This window comes from Peromyscus californicus, unplaced genomic scaffold (assembly GCF_007827085.1).
Source record: "Peromyscus californicus insignis strain IS unplaced genomic scaffold, ASM782708v3 Scaffold_6__1_contigs__length_162567912, whole genome shotgun sequence".
Classification (NCBI taxonomy): domain Eukaryota; kingdom Metazoa; phylum Chordata; class Mammalia; order Rodentia; family Cricetidae; genus Peromyscus; species Peromyscus californicus.
In genome coordinates, this window is record NW_026294584.1 from 154,024,892 (window position 1) to 154,037,839 (window position 12,948).

The 12,948-nt window shown below is 37.1% G+C and overlaps 1 protein-coding gene across 4 annotated transcripts in view; it reads right to left on the reverse strand.

The window, feature by feature from the left end:
* Positions 1-7,195: 7,195 nt before the first annotated feature.
* The window catches only part of LOC128099494 (solute carrier organic anion transporter family member 1A5-like), a 42,572-nt gene continuing 36,819 nt past the window's right edge, over positions 7,196-12,948 (reverse strand). For 3 of the 4 annotated variants that reach the window (XM_052721439.1, XM_052721440.1, XM_052721442.1), the window contains 3 exons: positions 11,445-11,509; positions 10,298-10,415; positions 7,196-7,415 (listed from right to left, as the gene is read on the reverse strand). In XM_052721439.1, coding sequence (XP_052577399.1) covers positions 7,196-7,415; positions 10,298-10,415; positions 11,445-11,509 — 403 coding nt within the window. The remainder of the gene's footprint in view (positions 7,416-10,297; positions 10,416-11,444; positions 11,510-12,948) is intronic. The other variant, XM_052721441.1, reaches the window with a different exon arrangement.

Here is a 12,948-nt window from a genome sequence, read left to right on the forward strand (position 1 = left end):
ACCATTACTGGTCCCAGTGCAGGAAACAATTTCTATAACTTGAAGGGCTCTGAAATATAATGACGATCTGTATACAAATTAAATGAAGTATTTACAAGAAGCTGGAAAACCATAGTCACAGCTCTCAATTCTACTATCTGAGGTGGAGCTGGAGTTGTTTGTACTATATAATCTTTACCATTGATAACATAAGCAGCCCTCCCATTGGAGGAACCGTTGGTAAAAACTAGCAAATCATCTCTTATAGGATCTTTCATCACAACCTTAGGAAATATAAAGGAATGCATTTGAGTGAATTGCAACAATTGATCAGCAGGAAAATGATTATCAATTTGGCCCCCAAACTGAGAAAAAGCAATTGCCCAAGAATCATTATTTTGAAATAGCCAATCAACTTGTTTAGTAAAAGGAACACTGATCACACCTGGTTCTCTAGCAAATTATCACCTAGATTCTATTCAGCTTTTCTGTACTAAACAAGCTACCTAATCTTGGCAGAGCAAAATAATTCTTGGCCTAATTGTGCAGATACTCAAGGTCTTCTTGTGCTTTTTCCCTTTAAAAATACTTCCCTCTGTGGCTGGAAGTTTTCCTGTTTCCCACCCAGTCCTGTAGCCACTCAGTCCCAAGTAAACATACAGAGACTTATATTAATTACAAACTGTATGGCCTATGGCTCAGGCTCATTACTAACTAGCTCTTATAACTCAATTCAATGCATTTCTGTTAATCTGTTTTACCACATGGCTTCATGGTATTACCTGTTCTCTCACATCTTGCTTCTCCTGGTGGCAGCTCCACTGACTCCACCCTTCTTCCTCTCTGTCTTCAGTTTGAATATACCATCTAACCTTATTCTGTCATGCCATTGGCCAAATGGCTTTATTTATCAACCAATGAGAGCAAAACATATTCACAGAGTACAGAAAGACATCCACAGCACTTCCCCTTTTCTGTCTAATCAAAAAGGAAGGTTTTATCTTTAACATAGTAAAATTATATATAACAAAACAGTTATCAAGCAAGTATTACAAGTACAATATCTAGTCCATTTGTATTTGGCAAAATTAAAGAAAATATTCTATCATCTATTCTATTTATGTGAGTCTAAAGTTTTATATCTAATTTATCTTTTACCATGACTAAGGAAAACTATAATTATAATTATGTAGTCTTCAACTCCATCAAAGACCCCAGAAATACATAATATTACCTGAGTAAACAGGAAGTGGATTGTAAGCAACTTCCAAAATTCTAGAAATGATAAGAGACATTTTTTTTTGCCTGGACAGTCACGCAATGTTGGGGCATCCATTTTTAGCCTACAGGCCTAGAGTCTCTGGCAGACTTTTTAGTGAAGTAGAAAATTTGAAGAATTTTCTTACATATTGGCAAAGTTCATGAATTGCTTCTCCCTCTGTGCTGTAGAATGTCTGGCAGTCTCCTTTGTGAACGTGAAGGACCATTTCACCTTGTTTAGGCAAAGTTCAATGGTCACCTTTCTATGGGTCCTGCATGTCTACTTTATACAGCATCCTGTCAAGCAATTGAGGCAAGGGCATGTTTTTGCCCAGTGGATTAATGTTTGCCATAAAGAAAGCAAACTTCATAATGAGCTTCTTTGATGGCCATCATCTTTTTGGAAGTAATTGGTGCTGCCAGGAGCAGACATGTCTCACTGTCCAGAAAAGTCTAAGTTCTTAAAACATTTTAAATGCCATAATCTGTAGGTCTTTGAAGTGTTTGAATATTACCTACCTAATTGAAATATAACTATGTATACCTAGAAAACTTAACTAACATGACTATAGGTTTGATTATCATAGATGACAAATTATTAATCTGTGTTTCTTAATTATACATTATAATTTTAAATGAGTTGCATAAACATAATACCTTAACCCGGAGTAGAAATATACATAATTATTTTGTATACATAATATATATTTTGTTATACATATATTTGTTATACATAAGAAATATAACAAAATTAACTTTAAATTTGCATCAATAAACCAAAATCCATACCAATATAAAGTATTTTGAGATTAATAGTTGTTTTTTGGATTAAAGTAGATTCAATAATCTACCTTTTCTCATCATTTCTATATCATATCCCCCTTTCTTCTTTTAGAAAGAGATTACATTTATAATTAACATCCTTTAAATAAAAATTAACATTTATAAACAATATTTTGGGGATTTAGGCATTGCTTTTCATACTACTTCCTGCTGATTGGGGGCACTGGCAATTTTATGGGGATCCTGAGAAAATTTGAGCTAACAGTCAAGTCCTGGGAAGACTGATTAAAACCTTTGTTGATAGATACCATCTATCAAGGTTCAGGAGGTCTCACTTTATTAAGTCTGATCTATCTTAACCTGGAACAAATCCACAGCCTCTTATTTCTTATGGAAAGAAAACTAGAGCATCCTTTCCAAAGCAATATATCCTTAGATCCAAATTTTGAAGTCAAGATACCTTTATATATATATATAGGTTTAACTTAGCAGCCTTTATAATCAAATGTATTTCTGCAGTTAGCTTATTAACAGTCAAAAAATTTAAAGAAAACACAGTATACATAATCCAGACTCTCTGTACATTTTCCATCTTTACATGATTATTTCTTTTATATTACTTTTATTGTTTCTTTAAAGACTATTTTTATAACTATTTCTTTATACAACTGCCTATACTCATTTTCCTCTCTCTTCCAAATTTACATACATTTTTACACACATTGTAAACCATTTAGAGGTTTATTCCATCTGAATCTGTCTTATTGTGTATCTATAATCCTTTTCTTGCTAGGAGCGATTTTAAACTGCTTAGCTGTGCAGCAGCTTTGGCTGACTCTGCTCCGTTAGGTTTCCCAACATGGCTGAGGTACATTTACCACCAGCTCTGGGAGCCATGCTCACCACCAACTCTGGGAAAGCAGTGAATCTATGCCTCTATCAAACAGCATGTAGTCCAGAAATCTTTTCTTTTTTCTTTTTTCTTTTTTTTTTTTGGCCTGTACTAGCATAAGCTAAATCCACCATGCAGCATGCTCCATGGCTTGGAGACACCTCAGTGTACCATACCAGGATTCCACTATGCTATCTATGCTCAAGCTTGAATGCCACAGTGTCTCTGTCCTGTGGCCTGCATGAGAGACATGAACTAGAATGCTGCAATTGGCTCCATTTTAGAGCCCCTTTGTTAAAGCTTTCTCAGATTTTAGGTGAAAATTCCTGCCCCATGTTGGAACACCATATGTAACTGGAAGCTTTCTTGTTTCCCACCCAGTCCCACAGTCAGTCAGTCCCAAGTAAACACATAGAGGCTTATTAATTACAATCTGCATGGTCTATGGCTTAGAATCATTATTAACTAGCTGTTATAGCTTAATCCAACCCATTTCTATTAATCTATGTTTTGCCATTCTCATACGTCTCATATGCATTATTCATTAATTAGGTCTCCACACATCTGATAAATGGAAAATAAGGCCACCAAGAGTGAAGCCTGAAGAATAAGCATCATCATGTCAATATATCTGTTGCTTTCCATACCTGCTGTAATGTGGGCAGTGGGGCAAATTTGTCAGTTATTGTATGTATTCAGCACTGTGAATGCTTTCCTCTGGCTCTTAAGATATGCATCATGAAAAAGAAGGTGCTTTTCCAAATGCTGGTGACAACTGATACATTTCCACCCAAATTAATCATTCTAGGAATCAGCACTCTATGTCTTCACTAATGGGACAGGTTCTCCCCATCCTTTATGCAATCATTTAAATACCAAAAACCAAAACATGGTGGACTCAGTTCCATCCTCTTGTATACAGGGCTCTACTTATCATTAATCTTGTTTTTTATTTATGCATAGTTCTTGACAAAATGTTTTTAATCATGTTTTATTTGCACTAAGGAAAAAAATCAAAGCACAAATTAAATTGAAAGAACAATGCCTAAAATTTTGTTCTTCCTGCTGAATTGGCCCAGATACAAGTACTTGAGATCTAGCAAGCTTTTCTTTGGTTCCTATGGTAGTGTACTCAACCATGCTAACAAACACATACTATGTAATATTAACATATCAAATTGAATTCCAAGCCATGAAATACAAGAGACAATTATTGCCTCTCCCTTACTTTTCCATTTATTTTTCTAGCTTCTGTGTTTTTCAACATTGACTTAACTTCTTGTAATGTTGGTTACATTGGAATTACAGCTAAACCAGTGACAAATTATTATGTATTTTGTTAGCTTTAGAAACATAACAATGTTAAATGGGAAACTGATTCGCCTGCAGGCCTTCCTGCTTCTTCTCTCACTCCATATTTATCTGCTGTGCTATGATCAAACCCTGATGAGAATAAAGCTCAGAATAATATCCCATATCGCCAGGCTTCCACCATGAGGAAACACCCATGAATTCCAATGCCTGTGTTTCCTGACTGTTTTTCCTACTAGTAAGTACCAGAAAACACCTGTGCTCTTACAGTGAATGACTACTTCCTTATTAAGAGGTGAGTCCCAGGTGCTGGGTATATGCATGTGAGCACAGGTACCTGGGAGGTCAGAGGCATCAGATCACCTAGAGCTTGGGTCACAGGTAGTTAGTTGTGAGCCTCTTGATGTGGATGGTAGGAACCAAACTCAGACCCTGAGCAAGAGCAGCACATGCTCTTAACTGCTGAACTCTCTCTATCCCCATGAAACTTTCCTTTTATGAGACACACTCATTGATTCAGAAAATCGTAACAACATGAAGGTAACTACAGAAAACTCATCAGTTAGATTATCTACTTTCTCTTTGCTGTTGTTTGTATTTGGACAATCCCTCAATGGCCAATGTGTTAAAATCTTAGTCTTCAGCAAGGTGCTGTTGGAAGGTGGTTGAGGCATTAAGAGGTGGGGCCTAGAAGGAGGAAGTTGGGTCCATGGTGGTAAGCCCTTGGAAGAGATACTTGGCTCCTAGCCCCCTCCATCCCTCTATTTTTGATTCCTAGCCTAAGTGAGGTCAGCAAATTCCTTCCTGTGAATTTCTTCCCCAATGTGCTGCATAGCACAGGTCCAAAGCAGCAGGGCTGAGTAATCATGGCAGGAGACCTCTGGAGCAAAATAAGGCTTTCCTTCTTGGAAGTGGATTGGCCTCAGTTCCAGTAACAGAAACTGTCAACTTAACTCTCCCATGAACATTCTGGCTCCCTTGAAGAGCTTTTAAGATTGCGGCTGCCTGCATTCTGCTCTAGCAGGTAGATGTTCTCACTTTACTATGCATAAATAACCACAGGATACTGACCTCCACCCCTCACCTTTCCTTTCGTCATCCTCCCCATCTTTAGGGATTTATGCCATTTTTATATTTTGGACTTTCATTACCAAGGGAAGAAAAACGAGGAACAGAAAGAAAGAATTTTGATCATGCTATTATCGTGAACCATGGCTCTACAACAACAGACAGGCTTGTTGTTCCTTAAAATCTCTTCATTCTTTATCATCCACAAAATAAGATGAGTTCTGTATCAGTTACTTTTCACTGTTGTGATAAAACACCACAAAGCAACCTGTAGAAGAAAGAGTTTATTTTTGCTTATGATTCCAGAGGGATGGAAATCTTTCATGGCAAGGAGGCATGACAGCCAGCAGCAGTCATGGTGACTGGGGCAGAAGGCTGAGATTTTAGATCCTCAACAAAAGTACAAAGCAGAGAGTGAAGTGGAAGTAGGTGAGGCTTTTAACTCTCCCAACCCAGCCCAGTGACTCACTCCCTTGGTTAAGGATGCACCGCTAATTCTCTCCAAGCAGAGTTATCAACTGGAATCCAAATGTCCAAATTCCTGAGCCTAGGAGGAGCACTTCTTATTCAAACCACAACTTGATTTTGTTTTTAATGTGTACCTTCTATATTATTAATTCCAATTTTATAGCATAAGTCACTCTTTAAAACTTTATTAATTTTATCTGTTTATTTATTTGTTTGTTTGCTTACTTGTTTGCAGGTTGGGCATGCACCACAGTACAGAAGTAGATGGAAAAAAACAACTTCTACCATGTTTGTCCCAGGGATCAAATCCATCTTATCAGGCTTGGTAGCAAACACCCCTTTCCATGGAGCCATCTAGCTGCCCCCTCTTCAAAGGTTTTACTCTAAGATTATTTTGAAAATTAATAGATATGTACTCTAAGGATACATGAGTAAAATGAACACTGGGCCAAAGAGTCTACCTAAATATGAGAAGTATTCTTTTGAGAACATCTGACACTTTGTACATCCTTTATTTTATTTTATTTTATTTTATTTTATTTTATTTTATTTTATTTTATTTTATTTTATTTTATTTTATTTTATTTTATTTTATTTTATTTTATTTTATTTTATTTTATTTTATTACCCAGGGCTTCACACATACCAGGCAAGCATTGTACCACTGACACACAAACCCCTCTCTACAAAGGTCTTTGAAAGGACTGGCTTTCTCATATACTTGTTTTTAAGAATGAATTTCGTGACGAGCTTTGAATTACTAGGGAAACAAGTTCCAACCATCTTTGCTACATGGACTTTAAAAACCTAATTAAATTTGTCAGTGCTCTAAGTGATCAAATGTGTGGCTTGAGTAATGAAGAAGGGATTGAAAACAACAGATGACACATTAATGAGAAGACTAATTTTGGAAGCATCATGTCTAGAATAAAAAAAAGAGTTAACAACTCCTAAATAGATAAAGAGGTATACAGGTATCTTACACAAAGAAAGGATAAATTTGAACAATGTAACACAATCAAGATGCAAATATTTAGCTCTAAATACCTCCAATATTGAAGCATAAATTCAATGAAATTGAATGGCGTTTCAAGAATGGGGAAGTTTTAAAGCTTTTTGCAGATAGGTGAGAAATACACATTTGATTTGATTAAGTTAAAAGAGAAAATGCTGTTTGTAAATGAAGACAGCTTTAAAGTTCAGTGTGTGTGTGTGTGTGTGTGTGTGGCGGGGGCTCACCATAGTCTTCCCTGGGAAAATCTTAAGTGCTACACCAATGTTTTAAAAATGCTATCAGTAAATATTTTTATCATGATTAAAAATAATTTTTGAGGTCCTTAAGGATAAGAAAAGAGTTCCTATAGTACTTCTCACAATTCAAAAGAACCAAATGCACACTCTGTCATGGGCTTGTGCAGGCCAATAGAAAATTCATTACAGCTTAGTTTTCAATTCTCCGTCATTCTCAACCTCAGGACTTCTGTGCACATCCATGCACTCATTTTCCTTCTCTGTGAGCTTCATCTCTGCAAGTTCAGTTTCTGAAGAGTCAATGTCCTCAGGAAGTTGGCGCTTCCTCATGAGTATTACAATGAAGAATGCTGGGAGATAGCTTAATCCTCTTAGTGCTGAAGGCATGCCAAAGTAAATGTTCCTATGGAAAACAACTGATCTGTATTAAATCTTAACATGTTCAGTGAAAGCTAATTTTGTATATTCTTACAGATCATTTATTCTTCAAAGAAAAACACCAGGTGATTATTTTGCCCATGTACTTTATATACTCTATTTTCTTGAGTTATTAGGTCTTTATTAGAATGTCAAAAATTTTCCAACATAAAAGCTTAAAAGTATTTTCTTCGTTTTGGTGATGGCTAGTTTCCATTGTCAATTTGATTGGATTTAAGATCATTATAGAAAGATATCTCTGGGTGTGTCTATGAGCATGCTTTCATAAATGTTTAGCTGAGGATGAAGTCCCTTAATACCATGCACTGGGCTTCTAGCCCTCAGTGCTTCTTGACAGAGCAGGCAAGGTGATGTGCCTCCTCACTCTCCTCCACCATACCTCCTCTGCCATTATCTCACACTAAGTCACTATGCTTCCCCTGCCATTATTACCTGTTTGGTTTTTTTTAAATACTGAGATGATAACACCCCACATCAGGTTAAGAGAACTCTTCTCTTTTGTTTGCTCAAATTTTGATCACACATGCATAAAATATCATAAAGTCACCTTTCAAGATTTATCTACTACTAAGAATTTGTATGCTGTGTTATACCAACAGATTTGCATGACATTAAAATCCTTGTATATCTAAAAAAAGTTCTATTAGTAATTTTAATATATTAATAGTTTTAATTTGTTAATTTCCATGCATAATTTTGCATGTATAGTGATCTTTTTATTATTTTAACTATGTATGTGTGTTGGGTCTCTGTGTGGATATATGTTCAGGAGTCCTGGATACCTTGAAGATATTGTAACAAGAAGCTTTGAGCTGCACAATATGGGTTATGGGAATTGAACTCATGTGCTCTGCAAGAGCAATACATGCTCTTAACCCCTGAATCATCTCTTTAGCCCAAAATTATTTTGGGTTGCTGAACTTGTCTAGTTTAATCATGAAGACTGTAGAAACTTCATGAAATGAAATTTCTGAGAGTAACTTTTATACTATTCTAAGCATCTGTTCTTTCTAAATTTGATAAAATGTGCCTTAAGGTTTCTGAATTTAATGTGTTTGGGAAACAGGTGTTTTGACAAGTACATTTCTGAATGACTATGAAAGCATTTTTTCATGTTCTCAATATTTATAGAAAAATCTGGTGTGATGTATAGTGCTGTCAACTTCATACAATCTAGAAACTACTGGGAAGGAAGTTTCAGTGGAGGCCTGTGTGGATTTTGTTGGCCTGATGTTGATGTAACATTGATTACATTAATTGAGGTGAAAAGTCCCATCCCTTAGTGGGTGGCACCATTCCTTAGACAGTAAACCCTGGACCACAAAAGAATAGAGAAAATGATCATGCCTACTTCTGTAGTGGGAAAATATAAAAATAGTATATATGTGTAGATGCTTAAGACTTTAGCTATAATAGCCTAGAAAAACCATTGAAATTTTTTTACTAGAGGGATAATAGAGTAAAAAGTATCTCAGGTATTTTTCTCTCACCACAATAAAAGAACCTGACAAAAATAAATTTAAAGGAAGAGGGAGTCAATTTGGCACACAATTCCAGGTTACATTCTACCATTGTTGGATATCAAGTCAACTGGAACTTTAACTCACATAGACACACTGACAGAAGAAACTGAATCCTTCTACACTGTTGCTATGGACACATCAGGCTGGGAATGGTGTCTCAGCCAGTCAGTTGAGGACAAGAAAATGGCCACCATTTTTCTCTCCCAGAATTTTTTAGTATACTGCTCACTCAGAAACAGAGGAATGGTTCTTGCCTACAGCTTTTTTGTTGTTGTTGAAGTGGTATAGGAACAAGGAGGAGCACAGTGCAGTCTGTAGCAAACACAGTTTCTCTGTAGGCTTTTTTGGGCCTGCTGCCCTCAAAGGCCAGCAAGGAAACAGCTTAAGTCTGGCTCAAGATCAGCCTAACAAGACCCCTGGGTTTGGGTCAGCAGTGAACCCACCATTCTTTCCTATACTGTTAGTGACAGGTGCCTGTGTAGCACTGAGAATGGTGGGAACCATGCAGGTAACTGCTTTTAGTCTAAACAGCAACATGAAAGCACACAACTGGATGCACCCAGATCTCAGAGGCCAGGCCCGCTGGTCTGCTGGTTCTTGAGGTTAATGGTTTCGGTTGTGTGTATGTGTGACAATATCCTCCCCCTTTGTGAAGCTCTCAGCTGGTTTGTACCACAACCACTCTACTGAGCCAGGTAATGTCCACGAGGCAGCCAACCACTAAGCGCAGTGGAGCACCTATGGGTTCCCAGAGATGAGACCGTCAGTCAAATTCAGGGAGCAGGCCCCTTCTCCAGGAGGCCCCTGGCAACAGCACCTGGCATGCTGTTAAACTGCAAGGGCCGTCCACAGACTTGGGTTCTTACTATATCAGGCTGCAAGCATGAGAGGGCTGTGACCTTCCCAGGAGCTAGAACGTCAGAATCCATGCTGCTTGAATGTGCCGGGACTGCCATACTGACCCCTGCGGAAGGGAGGAGTCCTTCTCTCTATTCATGGGTATGGGGTGGTGGGAGCTGAGATATTTGTTGCCACCTACTGCAAAATTGTCCCTAGTCTCTGGATTGTGCTGTTCGGTTTATCTCCAGTGTTCTTCCATGCTAGCTCGGCTCCAGATGTGGTTCTCCCCATACTGCTCCCTTTCTGAAGTACTTTGAAGGGTTAGGTTAGGAAGCCCATTCACACTTAAATGTATCAAGTACTTTAGAAATAATGGGAAAATATCAAAATATATAAATAAGGAAGTTATACCACTCATGTGCATTCTGAAAATGAAACGGTGATTTTATGCACTAAAAGCACAGGTCACAAAAATTATCATTACCTGAATTCATTTGTATCATACATCCTGCATGCCCCTGGCTCACCACATTTCATAATTCCCCAGTGTAAACAGGTTCTGTCTACCAAGGCACCAAAGTATATAGGTGCTGGAATGCCAGCTGCAGTGAGGAGAGAAAGAAAAACATTGAAAGGAAGAAAGAGAGAGATGTGTTATTTTATTTGGAAGTACTTCAGTTTCCCTATTAAAAAATATAAAAATTATACATCAAAATCTCTACATTTACTTTTAGGAATTATAAGTTAATGTAAAGTTTCTCGATCAAAACAAATGAAAATTATATATAAGATGCTAAGAAAATATCTATTGGGTTCATAACTGTGAACCTCATATATTTTCTGAAATAACTTGTGCTGTTTTTTTTTTTACATCTAACTAACAGAAACATTTTCCATCTTATTTTATTCCTGAATCTACTAAAATATCAAAGGCTTAATTAAATTTAGGTGTACTCTATAAAGACAAGCGGAAACATTTATCTCTGCAGTTAACTCATTATCAGACTAATTATAAGTTGCCATTTCCAAACGCAAAGGCTTCTGAACTGGAGTTCAGGGTTACGTGGGCAGAGCACATGTATGTTAAAGATGCTACACAGTTGTTGGAACTTCCGGTGTGGACAGTTGGAATAGTACAGATCAAAACACAAACTATCTTTCTTTCGTATTGATTATGCATTGCCCCATCCCTGTATCTTTCCTTACATCCATGTAACTATCACATGAAGCCTCTGTGGGATGTATTGACTGAACAAGTCTCTATCCTCCACTCACCAAAACACTATGAATGCCATCAGAGAGCATCTGTGCCTACAGAGCAGAAATCCATACTTTGCTGTAACCAACCTACTAGATATATTTGAGAAGTGCCATATTCATGACTTCCTTTGTTCTCCAACTAAAAACATTACTAATTGTCACCATGTTGGAACTTGCTATTTGGATGACCTGAGTCTGTGTTCCCATCATGGTGACTCATGTTTGATTTCAAATGAAACCCTCTTTTGCCCTTTAAGGTGAGGGTTGTGTTTTGGGTTAACAATATAATTGCTATGTTTTTCTTCCGAAAATATTAATTGGCTTACTAAGCATTTGACATTGATCTGATATGTTGGGGAAATTGTTCATACCAAATAATCTCATGCAAAAGGCATGCAATCCAACTCCAAGGGATTTCTCTTCAGACTTGATACACCTGAGAAATACATATACATAAATAAAAGTATGTCATGCAAACCCATACTTGTCCTAGCATCCTTCCAATGACAGTCATAGTTCATGATCCTAATTGTTAAGCTTTCCATCCTGAAGAGAGGATAATACAGCTCTACTATTAAGCACACACAGGGGAAGGATACTATGGCTTCTGAAAGCTGTCCTTTGACCTCCACACATCTAAAGTGGGGTGGAGCCCTTTAACAGTTAGGTATTAGCTGCTAACCTAGATGAATAATTTTCTGGTTATCATGGTTATCATCATACTGTACCCAAAATAATGGACCCAAAGCTTTTAAACCACAAATCAAATAAATCTTTTTTCTCTTAAGTTGTTTGCCAGGCACTTTGCCATGTTGATAAAAAAATCTAACACATGTTACATAAAAATTCAAGATATAGTAAAGGTGACCCCACAGATAAACAGAGAAAGACTACATCATGTAGGCTATGACATTAAGAGAAAGCCTTTGTTATATGGAGTTAACAATTTTAGACACTTATCTTTCTTGTACTGCCTAAAAAATTAGACAAGATGGTTTTGAGAATTACATACAAAAGGGAGGCTTATGAAACAGGATAAAACCTGAAAAAATATTCTTAAATTAGGAATACAGAAGTCCTTTTAAAACATGGTCTTTCCCCACCAAATGCACCCTTGGATAATAAAAGCATAATAAATGCAACTGTTGAGACTACATTTTGGAAATGATTCCATGAAAGAGTTCAAGAAAACACAACAGACTAGAAGAGTAATAATAGTGTGCAAACAGTAGGACTGTGTCATCCATCATTTACATTGCAATCATCAATTCAGCAAAATAGAGCAAAGAAATATGAGAAAAATAATCTGAACATACCTTAACTCCATTACATCAAGAAATCACACATTAGGGCCTACAAGATAGCTCAGTGGGTAAAATTGCTTGCCACCAAGATTGACAAACTAATTGTTCAATTCCTAGAACCTACATGGTGGCAAGAGAATCAACTCCTGCAAGACGTGCTCTCATTTCAATGTGACACACACACACACACACACACACACACACACACACACACAGAATGCTTTTAAAAATCATACATTAAAACATCAACAAGCCACATTTTTTACACCCAATTGAAGAGTCAACTTCAGAAAGTACAATAAATGAGAATGTGAGTGAGACTTGGAAGTAGGAATAGGTGTGCAGTAACATGAGAGTATCTCTTGAGACTGTTTGGAGGTTCCGCCAGAATAGTTGAGCTACTCGTAAACTCTTTATTTATGACCATCTCCTTCTAGATGAAAAATGTCCTTATCAATTGAGCATGCTGCTTTGGAATAGAGGCACCTGGAGTATTGAGAAAGAAAGGAGACACAGTGTAGCCACATCAGCTGAATCAGCCTGAAATGTGATGGGTTGACAGATGTCACAG